This window comes from Rhamphochromis sp. 'chilingali' (assembly GCF_963969265.1).
Source record: "Rhamphochromis sp. 'chilingali' genome assembly, chromosome: 21".
Classification (NCBI taxonomy): domain Eukaryota; kingdom Metazoa; phylum Chordata; class Actinopteri; order Cichliformes; family Cichlidae; genus Rhamphochromis; species Rhamphochromis sp. 'chilingali'.
This window is the reverse complement of record NC_137949.1, coordinates 2833375-2852955: the sequence shown is the minus strand read 5'-3', so window position 1 is coordinate 2852955 and position 19581 is coordinate 2833375. Positions and strand designations below refer to the sequence as shown.

At 44.0% G+C, this 19581-nt stretch overlaps 1 protein-coding gene across 3 annotated transcripts in view; it reads right to left on the bottom strand.

Moving 5' to 3' along the window:
• Positions 1–19581, bottom strand: part of rragd (ras-related GTP binding D) — a 76007-nt gene that overhangs the window by 17372 nt on the left and 39054 nt on the right. For 2 of the 3 annotated variants that reach the window (XM_080870964.1, XM_080870965.1), the window contains exons 4-5: positions 18538–18652; positions 12694–12836 (exon numbers count right to left, since the gene is read on the bottom strand). In XM_080870964.1, coding sequence (XP_080727090.1) covers positions 12694–12836; positions 18538–18652 — 258 coding nt within the window. Of the gene's footprint in view, positions 1–11645; positions 11948–12693; positions 12837–18537; positions 18653–19581 lie in introns of all 3 variants that reach the window. The other variant, XR_013970291.1, reaches the window with a different exon arrangement.

Here is a 19581-nt window from a genome sequence, read left to right as displayed (position 1 = left end):
GTCACTTCTTCACCCTGACCTGTCTTATTTGGCTCAGCAGAACTAAAATATATATCTGTCTGTGAAGGTTCTCAGCCATCCAGGTCATCGTAGTCAAATATATATCCTGCTGCTTTTACACACACACTCACATAAGCTCAGCGATTCTCTGCGCGATCAACCTCTCACATGTTTAAGCTGCGGGAGATTTCACTTGTCATGTTTGCATAGTAAGCTAACGATTAATAAGATGATGTCAGAGGAATTGGTGCACAAATTATCATCACTCACAGATCAGTGCTGTCGCTCTCTATACACAGTTCACACGATTGCAAAGTGAAAGCAAAAAACAAGCGCAAATTCAAACGCGATTTCAATATGTCACATATTGACAGTGGCTCACCGATGCCAATGACATAATTACCCAGCTACATTTCTGAAAGAATGCAAAAGCATTGACATATATTTTTCTTCCTACAATAGCCCGACGGGCAGGGAAGAGATAGATTTTGGTAGCCCGACTGAAAAAAATCGCTAGCCCCGGGACGTCGGGCTAGCGATATTGCAAGCCCTGTATCTGATTGAGGAATCACTCATCTTTGGAAAAGAGAGTTTATTACAGAGAAATGTCTCTTTCCAAAATAAAAGCTATACTATCCGCTTCTTCTGGGCTATATTCTCAGCAGCATAAGGAGAATCATGTGCTAACAGCTGTCTAAATGACTCGGCTAAAGTTAGTAGCATGCTTGTTGTTTTGGTCTTTGCACTAGGATGATGTCGGCGTAAATGTGCAGTCATATTCGTTGTGTTCCCACTAGTGCTTTCAGGTTAATCTCGTTGAAATGACCTTAACGCCACAACACGGCAAATCTCCGTTAACGAGCTACGCCGATCGCCCCGTGCATGGGGCTAGACGGCCAGCTAACTGCGCTAACACACTAGTTCCCACCAATGTAATTGAGCATTGCGTGGCACATCCAACATACTGTTTTACTTTAGTCCATGACGCGCTTACCTTCAGGGTCATACGTCACATGAAAACCAAAATAATTCCAAACGCCAGATCTGAATGAGGGTGGGGGAGGTCCATGTTGCAAGGGGAGCTTAACTTCTGTCTCGCTAGCTTGCCCAGCGCTCTTCCTTCTGACGATGCTGTCTGTGTTGAGCGCTCAGTGAATCTGCGTTCGACTACTCCGCCTAGGCTGCACTGTCGAGCCTAGGCGGAGTAGTCGAACGCAGATTCACTGAGCGCTCAACACAGACAGCATCGTCAGAAGGAAAGTTGATAAAATAAATTACAAATTTTGTATTGTTCGATACATATGCGTACCGAACCGAAAGCACTGTATCGAACAGTTCAATATCGATACGAATATCGTTGCACCCCTAATATATACAGTGGGGCAAAAAAGTATTTAGTCAGCCACCGATTGTGCAAGTTCCCCCACCTAAAATGATGATAGAGGTCAGTAATTTGCACCAGAGGTACACTTCAACTGTGAGAGACAGAATGTGAAAAAAAAAAATCCATGAATTCACATGGTAGGATTTGTAAAGAATTTATTCGTAAATCAGGGTGGAAAATAAGTATTTGGTCAATAACAAAAATACAACTCAATACTTTGTAACATAACCTTTGTTGGCAATAACAGAGCTCAAACGTTTACTATAGGTCTTTACCAGGTTTGCACACACAGTAGCTGGTATTTTGGCCCATTCCTCCATGCAGATCTTCTCGAGAGCAGTGATGTTTTGGGGCTGTCGCCGAGCAACACGGACTTTCAACTCCCGCCACAGATTTTCTATGGGGTTGAGGTCTGAAGACTGGCTAGGCCATTCCAGGACTTTCAAATGCTTCTTACGGAGCCACTCCTTTGTTGCCCGGGCGGTGTGTTTTGGATCATTGTCATATTGGAAGACCCAGCCTCGTTTCATCTTCAAAGTTCTCACTGATGGAAGGAGGTTTTGGCTCAAAATCTCACGATACATGGCCCCATTCATTCTGTCCTTAACACGGATCAGTCGTCCTGTCCCCTTGGCAGAAAAACAGCCCCATAGCATGATGTTTCCACCCCCATGCTTCACAGTAGGTATGGTGTTCTTGGGATGCAACTCAGTATTCTTCTTCCTCCAAACACGACGAGTTGAGTTTATACCAAAAAGTTCTACTTTGGTTTCATCTGACCACATGACATTCTCCCAATCCTCTGCTGTATCATCCATGTGCTCTCTGGCAAACTTCAGACGGGCCTGGACATGCACTGGCTTCAGCAGCGGAACACGTCTGGCACTGCGGGATTTGATTCCCTGCCGTTGTAGTGTGTTACTGATGGTGACCTTTGTTACTTTGGTCCCAGCTCTCTGCAGGTCATTCACCAGGTCCCCCCGTGTGGTTCTGGGATCTTTGCTCACCGTTCTCATGATCATTTTGACCCCACGGGATGAGATCTTGCGTGGAGCCCCAGATCGAGGGAGATTATCAGTGGTCTTGTATGTCTTCCATTTTCTGATGATTGCTCCCACAGTTGATTTTTTCACACCAAGCTGCTTGCCTATTGTAGATTCACTCTTCCCAGTCTGGTGCAGGTCTACAATACTTTTCCTGGTGTCCTTCGAAAGCTCTTTGGTCTTGGCCATGGCGGAGTTTGGAGTCTGACTGTTTGAGACTGTGGACAGGTGTCTTTTATACAGATGATGAGTTCAAACAGGTGCCATTCATACAGGTAACGAGTGGGGGACAGAAAAGCGTCTTACAGAAGACGTTACAGGTCTGTGAGAGCCAGAGATTTTCCATGTTTGAGGTGACCAAATACTTATTTTCCACCCTAATTTACGAATAAATTCTTTACAAATCCTACCATGTGGATTCATGGATTTTTTTTTCATATTCTGTCTCTCACAGTTGAAGTGTACCTCTGGTGCAAATTACTGACCTCTGTCATCATTTTAAGTGGGGGAACTTGCACAATCGGTGGCTGACTAAATACTTTTTTGCCCCACTGTGTATGTATATGTATATATATATATATATATATATATATATATATATATATATATATATATATATATATATATATATATATATATATATATATATATACACACACACACACACACACACACACACACACACATATACTGAACAAAAATATAAACGCAACACCTTTGTTACTGCTCCCATTCCCCATGGGATGGACGTAGAGACCTAAAATTCATTCCAGATACACAATATAACCATCCCTCCCAAACAGTGGTCACAAATCAGTCCAAATGTGTGGTAGTGGGCACATCTGCTATATTGAGATAATCCATCCCACCTCACAGGTGTGCCACATCAGGATGCTGATCTGACATCATGAGTAGTGCACAGGTGTACCTCAGACTGCCCACAACAAAAGGCCACCCTGGAATGTGCAGTTTTTTGCACTATTGGGGGTCTGGGGACCCAGAACCGGTCAGTATCTGGTGTGACCACCATTTGCCTCATGCAGTGCAACACATCGTCGCATGGAGTCTATCAGATTGTCAATTGTGGCCTGTGGAATGTTGGTCCACTCCACTTCAATGGCTGTGCGAGGTTGTTGGATATTCGTGGGAACTGGTACACGCTGTCGTATACGCCGGTCAAGCACATCCCGAACATGCTCAATGGGTGACATGTCCGGTGAGTATGCTGGCCATGCAAGAACTGGGACATTCTCAGCTGCCATCTGCCCTGAACAATGTGAACCATGATTCATCCGTGAAGCCCACACCTCTCCAACGTGCCAGACGCCATCGAATGTGAGCATTTGCCCACACAAGTCTGTTACGGCGACGAGCTGGAGTCAGGTCAAGACCCCGATGAGGACGACGGGCATGCAGTTGAGCGTCCCTGAGACTGTTTCTGACAGTTTGTGCAGAAATTGTTTGGTTGTGCAAACCAATTGTTCCAGCAGCTGTCTGGGTGGCTGGTCTCAGACGATCTTGGAGGTGAACCTGCTGGATGTGGAGGTCCTGGGCTGGTGTGGTTACACAAGGTCTGCGGTTGTGAGGCCGGTTGGATGTGCTGCCATATTCTCTGAAACGCCTGTGGAGACGGCTTATGGTTGAGAAATGAACATTCAATGCACGGGCGACAGATCTGGTTGACATTCCTGCTGTCAGCATGCCAATTGCACGCTCCCTCATTGCTTGTGGCATCTGTGGCATTTTGCTGTGAGACAAAACTGCACATTCCAGGGTGGCCTTTTGTTGTGGGCAGTCTGAGGTACACCTGTGCACTACTCATGATGTCAGATCAGCATCCTGATGTGGCACACCTGTGAGGTGGGATGGATTATCTCAATATAGCAGATGTGCCCACTACCACACATTTGGACTGATTTGTGACCACTGTTTGGGAGGGATGGTTATATTGTGTATCTGGAATGAATTTTAGGTCTCTACGTCCATCCCATGGGGAATGGGAGCAAAAACAAAAGTGTTGCGTTTATATTTTTGTTCAGTGTATATATACATATATGTGTATATATACACATATAAAAACACACCCAGCTCGCCCCTGTGGGCGGTTTATCCTTCAAGCTCGGGTCCTCTACCAGAGGCCTGGGAGCTTGAGGGTCCTGCGCAGTATCTTAGCTGTTCCCAGGACTGCGCTCTTCTGGACAGAGATCTCCGATGTTGTTGCGGGATCTGCTGGAGCCACTCGTCTAGCTTGGGAGTCACCGCACCTAGTGCTCCGATTACCACGGGGACCACCGTTACCTTCACCCTCCACATCCTCTCGAGCTCTTCTCTGAGCCCTTGGTATTTCTCCAGCTTCTCGTGTTCCTTCTTCCTGATATTGCTGTCATTCGGAACCGCTACATCGATCACTACGGCCGTCCTCTTCTGTTTGTCTACCACCACTATGTCTGGTTGGTTAGCCATCACCATTTTGTCGGTCTGTATCTGGAAGTCCCACAGGATCTTAGCTCGGTCATTCTCCATCACCCATGGGGGCATTTCCCATTTTGACCTTGGGACTTCCAGGCCATATTCGGCACAGATGTTCCTGTACACTATGCCAGCCACTTGGTTATGGCGTTCCATGTATGCGCTGCATGCTAGCATCTTGCACCCTGTTGTGATGTGCTGGATGTCCTCAGGGGCATCTTTAGACAGCCTGCACCTGGGTTCTTTCCTGGTGTGATAGACCCCAGCCTCTATGGATCTTGTGCTCAGAGCTTGTTCTTGTGCTGCCATGATCTGTGCTGTCTTTCCGTCCAGCTTTGTCCAGCCACTGGTAGGACTTCTGGATGTCAGCCACTTCTATGCCATACCATATGGAGTAGGGGCCTGTCCTTCCATGATGGTTCCTCCTCTTGCTTCTCTTCTTTCTCTGGTTTCTGCTAGCATGTGTCTGTTGTGGCCATCTTCCTGATGTACTGATGGATGTTTGTTGTCTCATCCTGGATAGTGGTTCTAACACTCACTAGGCATTGGCTTCCTTTCTTTTGCTTAGCATACAGTCTCAGGGTGCTTAATTTGGGCTGAAACCCTGCATGTATGGTAAGGAGCTTCCTTGTCTTGTCAGTGGCTCCTATCTCCTCCCTTTGGCCAGCTTATTATCTAGGTGTTCATTGCCCAGATCATGTTCTTCCCATTCAGCTGACTCTTCAGGACTTGCCTTACTCTCTTCAGGTATTTGGTGGTTCTGGCTTCTCTAGTGGCCTTTTCATAGTTCCTATTTGCCTGCATGATTCCCAGGTACTTGTAGCTGTTCTCAATGTCAGTGTCTGCAATGTTGCCTTTTTGAGAAGAGGCCCCCACTCATATCATTGAGCTTCTTCAAACTCATTCTCCAAACCGGATCCACGGATAGTGGTCTTCTGGCTATTCCGCAGACTGGTTTGAAAACAAAGTACGATCCCGCTTTTCAAACATTAACGCCAAAAGTGTGGAACAGTTTACCTCCCATTCTACACACCATTGACTCTTCTTTTAAAAAAAACAGCTGAAAACTAATCTATTTAGACATGTATTTGGGTAATGTTCTTATGTATTATGTTGTTTTTGTCTGATGTATTTTTAAATTCCCTGAAAAGCACTTTGCAATAGACTCTTGTCTTAAAAAGTGGTATATAAATAAATTTTACTTCACTCTTTTTCTACTTCTGTTCATTATGATTTAGGGTTTTTTTCATATCATTATAAAAAAAACACTGATATGAAATTATTAAAATATTGTTCTTGCACATAGTACATTTTTTTGCAGCAGCTCTATGTATACTAGATGCTCCTGTTCCTGGTCATTTCAAAACATGCATCTCTTTGATTTTGTATGCTCTATGAGAGTTTGTGATGCGTTCAAAAGTTTAATAAAAAAATGTATACCTCATTCATAAAAAAGAAAGATTTGTAACTATCTATAAAGGCTCTGGAGGTCCCTATATATGCACATAAACTGTGTCAAAAAGTTCACCGCGTGCATGCGCGAGTACTCCTTGCTGGCGTACTTGCGCTGTGCTTTGCTCGATGCAGGTGTGAAGTAACTCAAAAGCCAGTTGCCATGTTCTTTCTACTGCGTCATATGTCTGATGTGTACTAGGAGTGTCTAACCACCTTATAATAATACACTCATTGCAGTGCTTTGGACTTTATGACTGCTAAATGCTAAAAACACTGACGCCACTATAAATTAATGAATGTTTTCAGAGTACAAGAGTCTAATGGTGTAGTTGTCCTGCACCATTAGAGGCCAAACTTGAGGCTGAGAACACTCTTTTTCATATTCTATCAGCTGTTGCAAAGTATTTTAATGAGCAAGGGCCTGCTGCAGTTTTGGCCCAGTGGGTGTGTCTCTCCTGCCTTTGGTACCACTCTTCTGTTTAGTTTACTCTAACCAGAAAAGGAGACCAGAAAAGAAGAGCTATAGGGCTAGAGAGCTTTTGGCTAGGGTGTGTGTTGAGCTTCACTCCTAAACTCAAATAGTGACCTAGATTCTGACTATGGTGTGAAGGCACTCTTCAAGCAGGAGGATTTCTCTGCATATCAAGGTGGCAGGAAAGTGCCTTAACAACACCGATATTGTGAGTCCAATCACCTGTTTATTTCTGCGGTTGCTCCTTCAGGCTGGACAAACTGAGCACAGTTTGTTTGGGATTCCCTTTGCTGATCGATTGGAAAACGCGAAGTGGAAGGTAGGGTTAATCAGTGCAACTGGCTGCCTCAGCTCTCTCCCCTTCTTTCCATTCACCAAGCACTAGGTTATTTATTTGGTTGGCTTTGTCTGATTGTTGTACACTATTAATTGTATTCAGTTAATAAATTAGTGTATTTTGATTGAAATCACTTGTCTCCCATTAATTCCATGATGTAAGTAAGTACAATTTTATTTGTGATAAAAATCACAACGTACTTCACAGAAAAGCTAAAACATAAAAACAGAAATCAAACAACAGCAAGTTTAAAAAGATGAGTTTTTAGCTTTTTTTTTTAAAAATGAAACCACTGAGTCCACAGATCTCAGGCTCAAGGGAAGGGAGTTCCAGAGTCTGGGGGCTACATTTACAAACACTCTATCGCCTTTCGTTTTCAGCCTCGTATGATGGACGACCAGCAAGCCCTGGTCACATGACCTCAGGGACCTGCTGGGGATGTAAGGATGTAAAAGATCTCTGATATACGTTGGTGCTTGTCCATGCAAAGTCAAAATCTTAAAGTGGATTCTGAATTTTATGGGGAGCCAGTGCAACTGGATCAGCAGAGGTGTAACGTGAGAGTATTTAGAAGAGTTGGACAGAAGCTTTGCAGCAGCGTTCTCAACAACTTGCAGATGATCCACAGAGGCTTTACATAAACAAGTGAACAAAGACTTACAATAATATAAACAAGATGAGACAAATGCATGGATGACCATTTCTAATTCTGAGCGTGGTACAATGGGACTCAGCTTAGCAATATTTTTTAAATGATAAAAACAGGAGCGAACCAGTGATTTAGCATTAGTGTGAAAATTATTTGCTGTGATGGGTGAGAAGCTGGCAAATGAGACTATGAAGCATCCTACTCTGAAGAACAAACCAGTGGATTATTTTTAAAGAAAAATTGTTGGTCACAGTGTGTAAGGCTATTCATGTGGCTTTGCTGGTTATACTGCGCGGTGACCTCCCCTCCCCCCAGCCCCCCTTTTTTATTTAGGGCACTGCATTTCACAACATAATACCAGATATTGTGTGTGCATGTCTTTATGCATCATTGTATGGTAGGTAGGTGAGAGTGAATGAGTGACTGAATGAATGGTCTGTCGACTGCCCGTGGCTTCTGGAGGGGTGTTATTCCTTACTTCCCACCCTCATTATGTGATACAAAAGAAATATGAGCAGGAACCACAAGCATGTTGAGGGACTGGCTGTGTTAGTTCAGTGAGAGAGTCAATAAGTACTGTGTACACTTATTAATGCTTTTTTATTTGGTTAAATACGAACAAAATTACAGAAGTGCTGCCACGTGTCTGGCCAGAAAGAAAGGACCAATGTGTTTATTTGGTAGTTCAATAAAAAGCTTCACTTAGTTAAGAGTGAGAAAAAAAATTGTGTTCACATTTGCAGATTTGTCTTGTTATACAATATTTGCAAATGAGACAATGAAGCATTCAAAATTACTTTGTCACTTGTAAACTAAACATCCTCCTCTGAAGAACAAACCAGTGGATTGTTTTTAAAGACAATTTGTTGGTCACAGTGTGTAAGGCCATCTATGTGGCTTTGCTGGCAATACTGTGCGGCGACCCTCCCCCCAACCCTCCTTTTTATTTAGGTCATTACAGTTCACAACATATTACCACACAATGTGTGTGCATGTGTGGTTCGTGGTGGGTGACAGTAAGCTTTCTGGGGGGTGGTTATTCCAGCTTCCCAGCCTCACAATCAAGTACTTTTGTGAGACCCACACTCTCTCTGTCTCTCTCACATTCACACTTACACTACACGATTTTGTTGACTTATGTATCTGTGCATATTCAAAGTTTTGTGTTCCAGGTGCTGTATGTTTGTTTTTACCAACAGGTGCAGCAGTTGGCGATACATGCATTTCTATTTGTACTTTATCCTTATATATCACATTGTAGCGGGTCAGGGCTGTTTGGGGTTTTGTTTTGACAGCTATGTTCTGTTGTTATGTTGCCATGGTTACAGGTGACGCTCTCTCTCTGCGACTGTGTGTTTCTGGGTGGGGAGAGTGCCATTTTGTGTTGTTGTTGTTGTTACGCTAGAGATGCGTCGAGCGGGTGTGTTAGCGTGGTGTGTGTTCGTCCGTGAATGCTAATAAACGGCTGTGCTCCTCTGTCTCCTCCTTGTCTGAGCTCGCCACATTGGTGTCAGAAGTGGGATAGCTCACCCTTGCCGTAAGGGAGGGAGACATTTGGAGGCTGGAGCAAGCCGTCGAGGAGAGCATTCGCTGCCTGGGAAGCTGACGATTGAAGAGAGTGGAAGCGAGCGGCCATGTAAGTCCCCCGACGGGTCCCGACGGCGCGAGCGCACCGCGGACGCTAGGACAATGCTTCATGGGCTGCCTCCCATGAAGCAGGGAGCAGCTGACCAACCGGAGCCGTCGGCCGGGGGAGAGCCTGGGCTCCTTTGCATCGGATGTGTTGCTGTATGCTCGTCGTGGCTACCCGGAGTTCCCAGCAGCAGCCTGTGAGGAGCTGCTTTTCTGCGGGGACTTTTTCCAGAGTGACTACACCAACACGTCCGCCTGGCCATGCCTCAAACTCTCCGTGAGGCACTCCTTGAGGCTGAAAGGGCAGAGCTGGTGCTCGCCTTGCGACCTAACCAGCAGGTGACCCCCCCAAACTACCCCCAAATCAGAACCGCAGACTGCGACAGGGAGGGGGAGGTCGCCAGAGATATGCCAGTTGCAGCCCTCTGCCCTGGAGGCGTCCCCGTCGACTGACTGACCGTTGCTACCGGTGCAATGAGCCTGGTCACGTGGCGCGCAACTGCCTGGCGCCCGCACCAAAGACCAGAACTATGTGGCCTCAGGGAAACAAGAGGGTGTAGTGAGGGGACCACCGCTCCAGCTTCCTGCCCCCCCTCCAAGAACGATGCACGGTGGTGGGCCTAGTCGGGCACCTCAAGGGACTCTACCTGAGCTGCTGTGATGAGGACCAGCCCTGCCGGGCCCTGGTGGATACGGGGTCTACCATTTCCCTAATATGACCTGGTGTGCTCCCTGGAACGTCTGGGCTGCTTGTGATGGGTTGGTCGCCCACCGACACCCAGCTGATGACGGTGATGGGGGAGAGAACTGACATGCTGGGGAAGAAACCGTTGCGGATCTGGAGCTGGTGCATGACTTCTGGCTTGCTGACATCCAAGACCAGTGCATCATCGGCCTTGATCTGCCGACCCGCTGGGGGCCTGCGTTAACACCGCGAAGCTGGCTATCACTCTTGGTACAGAGACTCTGGCCCTCCAGTGCGGTCAAAAGCAGGGAACGGAGGGGACCAGAGACAGACAAGCCGGGCAGGTGCCACTCAACAGACTTCGGACGCCGGTGGCTCTGGACCATCTCTACTCGCCTCAGGCCCAGCCTCTAGGCAAGACAAACCTCCCTCGACCAAGACAACCCAAGCTGTTGATGACCAGCGGCAGCGGTTGAGGTGCCTCCTGGACGAGAATGTGGACATTGTTGCCACTAGTGGCAAAGACTGCAGGCAGACGCGGCTGGTTCAGCGCACCATTGACACCGGCTCTGCTCAGCCCATCCGTCTGCGCTCACACCGGCTGCCCCTCTCGAAATGACAGGAGGAGCGGGCCCAGGAGGCACTGAGCGTGGCTACTGCTCAGGCCCAGCTAGCGGAGGGGGATGGCTCCCGTTGACCATGCAGCAGCTGAAGTGGGAGCAGGAGGCTGATGTGACGTTGGTTCAGGTGGGGGCCTGGCTGGAGGCGGCACGACGCCCAGGCTGGACAGGGGTGTCAGGACAGGGGCTCGAGGTGAAGGCCTACTACTCCCAGTAAAACAATCTCGAGACCCACAACGGCATCCTATACCGGAGATTGCGGTCCCCCGGTCAGGGCAGAGATCTCCTGCAGCTGTTGGTGCCTCGGTCGCTGCGGTTGCAGGTGCTCGAGCTTGTCCACGGCTTGGTGGGGGCCGGCCACTATGGGAATGCCAAAACTCTCCGCCGTCTCAGGGGATGGTTCTACTGGCCTGGTTCTCGACGGGATGTGGAACTTCACGTGCACTGCTGTGACACCTGCACGGCACGGAAAGGCCCCACTCAACGCCCCACTGCCCCCGTGCAGCAGTATCTGGTGGGGGCATCGATGGAGAGAGTGGGAGTGGACGTCCTAGGGCCTTTCCCCATAACCGAGTCAGGGAACCGGCGGCCATGGACTGCTACAGGAGGCGGAGGTAGCGGCCACGGGTGGTTCACGACTATGCCCACCAGGCTAAGGCCAGCTCCGGAGTTCGACTGAAAGGAGCCTGCGACACCAGGTGCCGAGGGGGAGCTTTCGTGCCTGGCGACAAGGTTTGGGTGTACTGCCCAGTTCGCAAGAGAGGAGTGTCCCCCAAGCTCTGCAGCCACTGGCAAGGGCCGGGGGAGGTCGTGGAGCGGCTAACAGAAGTGGTGTAACGGGTCCGCATGCCGGGCCCGGGGCGCACGGTGTGTTGCACCAGGACAGACTCTCACCGTACCGATCGCTCGCTCCAGCAGCTGCCGGGGCAGGGGATGCTGGTGGCACCCCATGTTCTGATCCGAGTGACTCTTCCCCCGCCGGTCGAGATCGGCCAGTGCGTCGAAAGAAGACACCTGGACATTTGCAGGACTTTGTGTTGGGTAATGGGGTTGTCGGGGACGACTGACCCCTTACGTGGGGGCTATGTAGCGGGTCAGGGCTGTTTAGGGTTTTGTTTTGACAGCTATGTTCTGTTGTTATGTTGCCATGTATACAGGTGACGCTCTCTCTCTGCGACTGTGTGTTTCTGGGTGGGGAGAGCTGAAAATAACACAAATAGAAATAGAAATATATAAACAGCCAAAAGATTGACACGAACAAGAAGAGGTAGAGATTCTTGTAGAGATTCAAGTAGAGATTTTATATAGCTGTTCTTGGAAAAACTAAATGTCTTTGGTACTGAGGTGATTTCAGATCACAATTTTGATTGTCACAAAGGACAGGTTTTATTTAAACACACAAATTTTTTCATGGATTGTAATGTTTAACTGTTTAAGGATGAATTTTGTTTCTTTTAATCTCTATATACAATAATACATTATAAGCAGGTCAGTAGCGCTTCTTCTCCTCTCTCTTCCACTGCCAGTCCATCAGAAATGTATCAACTACTGTTCGGTCTGATTTTAGCCGAAACCTGACCTCTAATTACACAAATTTAGATTAGGACACAGGTTCAAGCTGGGTTGATAATTAAATACAAAGCATATCCTTTCTGATCTATGAGGGAATCAGGAGTACCTACCATCCTTTGGGTTTTACATCACAATGAGATCTGTAATATATAATGTCAATTCCCTCTGTTCATGAGACAAATAGATACTTTCCAATTCTAACTTTGAGAAGAGCTGGAATTTTACTCTGACGACCTAATTTCAGAACTCCAATTCTTTCTCATCAGTTTCTGATGAGAGAGAGAGAGAGAGAGAGAGAGAGAGAGAGAGAGAGAGATTACAGGAGAGAATGTGAACATTGAGCTTGTGGCATTAAGAGAAAGTCTACTGACTTACCCATAAATGCAGGAGATGTCAATGACCACGTCAATCATATCACAACACAGTTCATACGTCTGCATATCTACTGGACTGCTGTCTGTAGCGATGTAAATCTTGCTGCCTACGTCAAACAAGAAGGCCTTTTCAATACCCGAGTTCTGAAATCAGAGGCAGAGAAACAAAAGAGAAAAGTAGTTATGGATTTTTTTCTATATAAATACCATTCTATTCATGACCATTCTATGCAGCCAGAATAGTTGCTTTAACAATTAGAGTACTAAAAGGCTGTCCCCCCCAAAAAAGCAAAGGAAAAAGACAACTGCACTGCTGAGTTCTTATTAACACCAGAATACTTTTCCCACCATCATTATCAAGTGCATTTGTGACAAAGAGGGCGGCATTCTCCCTCTCTCTCCCTCTCTTTCTCACACAGTCTATAGGAAGATTGGTGATTGGGTTTTTTTGTCTTTTACAGGGGCAGCAGTTGGCGAAACATTGCGCATTCATCATTCCCCCCCATAGTGACAGATGTAGCGATACCGAATTCAATTAAATTTTATTTATACAGCGCCAAATCACAACAACAGTCGCCTCAAGGCGATTTATATTGAATGACAGGAACATCAGGAAGAAGGAACACGAGAAGCAGGAGAAGTTCCAAGGGCTCAGAGAAGAAGAGTGCAGTCCTAGGAACAGCTAAGATACTGTACAGGACCTGGGAGCTTGAAGGTTAGCCTGCTAGGTTACACTTTGTTAAGAATAATCATTTGTATTAGATTTTATTTATCATATTTTTACCTTGTCCCTTCACTGTATGGAAACCAAGTGTTTCTTGCTGTCAATCCAAACTCTTTCCTAGGAACCTCTATGGACTCAGAAGCCTTCATCACGGAATGATGTCTGCCTTGTCCTATTGTAGAGGCTCCACATTTGTGTCTCCAGCAGACATTGCTCAATGGGCATACTGGAGGAAAGTTATCTGTGGTGATGCTGCATCTTGTCGTTCTGAATCTACTGCACAACTGGACAGATTCTTTCCCCAGATTATATTGAACGTCTTCCGTTGTTTGTCTCCCTGTGTGAACTGTTATGAATATTGCATAGTTCATGTGGGCATCAGAAATGCAGAAGGTCTTCAGGCCACACTTGAGGCTTCAGGCACGTATTATGAATTGCTGTCTCAATGCCAAATGTATGGTGTCTGCTAATTCCTACTGTATAAAACAGTCTTCTGAAGAGGTGACACTGTTGCCCACAAAATATATATTCCTGACAGTCACAGTTGATAAGGAGAAAAAGTTCTCATGAAATTCCATAGGACATTAATGCGATCCATTTTTGGCTCACTTACGAAGTTTGGGGTAGTAATGCAAAAACTACAGTTCTCTAAAATGTATAAAAGGGTTAGGGATCTGATACCATAAAAATTGAAATGGCATAATGTTAAGTCAAATTGTTGAATATTGTCATTGTGTTTCTTAAATTTGTAAAGTCTTGGTTCAAACTATAGGATCAAAGCCATTCCTTTGATCCTGACCACCTCTCCAGCCACTCTGTGCTGGGGGAGGTTTTATTGCAGATACATTCTCTCTGGAAGATCTGTTTCTTCTGTTGTAAGCTTCCTGCTTTTATGATCCTTTTGGTGAGCAGGAGGTCTCTCTCTCTCTCTCACACACACACACACACACACACACACACACACACACACACACACACACACACACACACACACACACACACACACACACACACACACACACACACATGCATACAGGTGCACACACATACATACACATAGTGCCTTGTTTTAGAACCATTGGGGGGTTTACAGTGGAAGGTGCTTGTGTTGTGCTGTGATGTGTATTGTAACTGTCATGGGAATAAATAGCTGCGATGAGGGCTACTCTTTGAAGGATGTGGGCTAGAGACAGGTGATGAGCATTGCTCCACTGCCTGGTTCTGACTAAAACTAAATAATAACTTTTCATTACAATGATATTGCAAGAAAACAGCCTTACTGGGTAATTTTTGGCCCACTTTTCTCCAAACTATTTCTCTAGGCTAAATGATGGATTTTCTAAAAGTGTGATACACCATTTCCTCTCCAGCTTACGAGTTATCTGCTTTAAGGTGCGTGTTTGAGAATTATACCAGGAGTCAAGTACTTCTGATTTCAGGCGTTAGTTTTCACAGGAGCTACAGTATCCAGAATCGTACGTAGTGAAGAGTCAAATATATTAACAAGATGATCGACCTCTGTTGGAGTAGCGTTCAGATAGCTGCTCTGCTCTGTGTTGGTACAGGGCATTGAAGATGATAACAGTGGGTGGATTATATTCTTAAACTTAGTTACAGCGTTTTCAGTAAGACATCTACTGTGATAAAGTCTACTCTCCACTGCTGTGTAATCAATTATTGTAAATGTAAATGTTATCAGGAAATGATCAGACAGGAGAGGGTTTTCAGGAAACTGTTAAATGTTCAGTTTCTATGCCATATGTTAAAACAAGATCTAGAGTGTGATTAAAGTGGAGGGTGGGTTCTTTTACATTTTGAGAGAAGCCAATTGAGTCTAATAACAGATTAAATGCCATGTTGAGGCTGTCACTTTTAGCATCTACATGGATGTTAAAATCAGCCACAATAATGATTTTACCTGAGCTGAGAACTAAATCAGATAAAAAGTCTGAGAAATTTGGGAGGGGACCAGGAGTGACATTACAGACAGAAGAGTGAAAAGAATTATCAAAAATGTTGTCTCTGATCCAAGGACCACTTGTGGACAGTTACAGGAAGACCTGAAATCAGCAGTTACAATTGTAAAATAATTATAGAAAAACAATAAAGAAAACAATAAGTAATGCACTCAACTGCCATGGCCTGTATGCATACTCATCACACAAGACCCCCACTGCTGAATAAAAAACATAAAAAAGCATGTTTAAAGTTTGCTGAAATACATTTAGACAAGCCTGTGAAATACTGGGGGAATACAGTCTGGTCAGATGAGACCAAAATTGAACTCTTTGGATACTATAATAACACATGACACTATGTTTGGAGGTCAAAAGGCACTGCATATCAACCCAGAAACACTATACCAACAGTGAAGTTTAGAGGTGGGAATATCATGGTGTCGGGCCATTTTGCAACATATGGCAGTGTGTACTTCATGTACACGTACTTCATATAACTGAAGGAAGAATAAATGGAAAAATGTACCGAGACATTCTTGATACAAATCTGCTGCCCTCTACCATGATGATGAAGATGAAACAAGGTTGGATGTTTCAGCAAGACGATGATACCAAACGCACAGCCAAAGAAACTCTCTGTAGGTTTCAGAGAAAGAAAGTAAAGCTGCTAGAATATCCCAGCAAATGGCCAGGCCTGACCTGAAAGTTCATAGATGGGTTCCAAAGAACCTTGAGGATGTGAAGACTGTTTGTGTGGAAGAATAGGCAAAAAAATAACCAACCAAGCCTTTTGTACAAAGTTCAATGATTTATCCATGTGTCAATTCTCATTATTACACATATTTTATGGACATCTGTGGTTTGATTTCTTTGCATGTGTGGATTGGATAGGTTATTAGAGACATCTGGTGACAATTTCTTGTCAATACTACCCTTAGAAATATATTTACTTAGAAAGTTGGTGACATGCTCAATACTTATTTAACCTGCTAAAACATTTAGATCGCAAACAGACAGCAGTCAACCAGGTAATAACCACTATTGGTAAATACCTGGAAAAGGAAGAAACTGATTCTGTGCTACACATGAGTTCAGATCAAGAGTAACTGTCACATGGGCACATAGCCAGTCTAGGAGTAAGAATTCTGGCTGGTTTATAGAGGATCAAATACTAATTTTATTCAATAACTTACTGTTTTTTTATACATTTATTTGACGGCAGGGTAAACAGACAACATGTGAGTTTGTCTTTTTAGCCAAAAATCTTAATGGGATGACATGAATATTTGATCCTTATACACACAGAAATACCCCATGGTGTCCAGTGAAGACCCCGTGTAATGCTGGAAGTAAGACTTACTTTCATTCAGTTTGTCAGATCTGACATTTACATATCTCTGTGTGCAGGCCTATTCACAGTGTGCAGCTTTTCTCAGCTGCTAGAGATACTATCATCCCGCAGATATCACAGACGTTTTCAAAGCTTACACGCTCTGGAATTTTAAGCAAATCAAAGAAAATAGATTTTTATCAACTCCAACAATAATACTACATTTTGTTTCAAGTGCTCAAGACAAAATGCTTGGAAATTAATAATGCTTAAATCCCTAAAATAAATAAATGAATGAATAAATAAATAAATAAAACACAGACAAAAACCTTCATCTGTCCTCATTCTGGATTTGGGTATTAATGAAGCTGCAGAAAGATGTTTTGAAGTTGTGTAATGTCATAATAGAATATATATCTTACCAGGAAAAGCTGTATAAACCCTACTTTAGAGCTGAAAGTTTATGCTCTCCCCCGTTCGAGGACATTGGTTTAACCCAGTAGTATTACCTGTGCTAACTAATATAGCAAAGGCAGAAAGATTTGTCTAAGGTGAACTGTTCATTCTACACATAGATATTTATATTCCGATGCATCTCCCAGGACCTCAGAGAAGTCCCTACCTCATTTGGCAGAATGACAATTAGGCCAAAGATCCAGCTAAGTCCATAAATAGCAATACTGAGACACAAAAAGCACAATGCTGCAATTACTTTTCAGTTTTAACTTAGATTGGATGAAAACTCATGAATGAAAGAGCTGAGCTGTGAATAGCTCAACAATAACCACTGATACAGCAAGTAATGATTTTTGACTCTTTAATATCCTCCTAAAAACAGAGGAAAAAATAATTTTCCCATTGAACTTTTTTTTATAATTCCCTTCCTCTTTAGAGCAAAAAGAGCCCAAATAACACATCAAATATCAGTGGAAAGCCCGAGATGTCCTCTTAAGCACATCAGGACTTAGTATTTAGCTCAAATAAGTCCAAAGACTTTTTTTTTCTTTAAATGGTCCATTACAGAGGAGATAAATGAATAGGTTGGTTCTCAGCAGGATATGCCATCGTACACTGAAGTTGACCTTATACATTTCTACCATCTAGTGGCTGTTGTAAAGCACAAAAAGGCATGCACATAAAAATTTAGTTACCTGCACATTCCAACTTCAATCAGAAAAGCACACATTAGGTTTGTACAGAGGGTTGACCTAAACATTTAGTAAGTTAGTAAGTAAAATTTATTTATATAGCACTTTTCACAGATAAAAATCACAAAGTGCTCCACAATAAAACCAGAATTATAAATAAAATAATATAAAATAATGACAAAATTAATTAAAAGCTGGTTTGTATAAAAATGTCTTCAGATGCTTTTTAAAGGAGTCAGTGGAGTCTAGACAGCATAAAGACAACAGAAGACAGTTCCACAGCCTTGGTGCCAGTGCCTGAAAAGCCTGAACCCCACGTGTTTTGAACCTAGGACGTGGGACTAACAGTAACCTCTGACCTGAAGACCTAAGTCTAAGACCTATGAAGCATGAGGTTTCAACAGGTCAGAGATGTACTGGGGAGCTTCACCATGAAGAGCTCTAAAAGTTACGACTAAAATTTTAAAATGAACCCTAAAATTTACTGGCAACCAATGAAGAGAAGCCAGAACTGGAGTAATGTGTGACCTCTTGTTTGTGCCAGTTAAAAGTCTGCACAGTCTGAAGGCGATCCAGAGCTGATTTGCTGAGACAAGTAAAAAGACCATTACAATAATCCAGTTGCATGCTGTTCACTCAGTGATGCTGTAAGTGTGTTTGTGTGCAAGAAAAGCGAACTACTCACAGATATAAAGATGTTAAGCAGATTTTCCAGCGTTGGCAGCTGTGGGATGAGCTTTTGGACCACTTTGCTGAAGGCCTCAAATATGGAGTGGTCATATATGCTGGTTAAATAAAAGCTGCAGGGTTAGAAAGAGAAATATGAATCAGAACTGGGTTTTTTTTACCCATTAATAAAAAGACAGCAGTTTAGAGTTTTCAAATCTAGGAAAGGAGGCAGAGCCTTCAGCTGTATGGCCCTCTACTATGGAAGCAGCTCTTAGTTTGAAAAGACAGTAGGGAGACAGACACCTTCTTTACTTTTAGGATTAGGCATAAAACGTTTTTATTTTGATAAAGGATACAGTTAGTCAGGTGACCCTTAACCCTCCCTTAGTTATGCTACAAAAGGCTTAAGCTGTTGGGGGCTTCCTATAATGCACTTAGTGTTCTTCACTCACCTATATTTAGTCTGTGTGTTTATATACCACTTGAGTTTATTTCTGTGAGGTGTTTCCTATTGAAAAGAAATTTGTCTTTCCCACTGTCGCCAAGTGCTTACACATAGGGGGTTATATCAATGTTGGGATTTCTTTCTAATATTGTATTCTTTACCTTACAATATAAACCACCTTGAGGTGAGTGTTTTCATATAAAATTGAATCAAACTGAACCGAATCAAAAGAGTTTCAAGATCCAATAATTGCAGTTTCTGCAATTTAAAAAGAAGCTGGTAACAACCCATCCAATCAACGTATGCAAAGAAATCAAACCATATATGTCCATAAATTAAGTTATGTGTAATAATGAGGCGGAAACCTTACTGAAATGTATTTAAGACTTCCTAAAAAAGCCTTTGTTGGTGATAGCTTCAAGTAAACTAGTTGTATGCATTGCGCAGGTATGATTTTGCCCCATTCTTCTATACAATCAGTCTTCAAATCCTGAAGGTTCTGTAGGCCTCTTCTATGAAATTTGAGCTTTAGCTGTTTGCCAGAGATTTTCAGCTACATTCAGGTTAGGCTGGCCATTGGTTGGGCCATTCTCTGAAACCTATAGATTTTCCTTG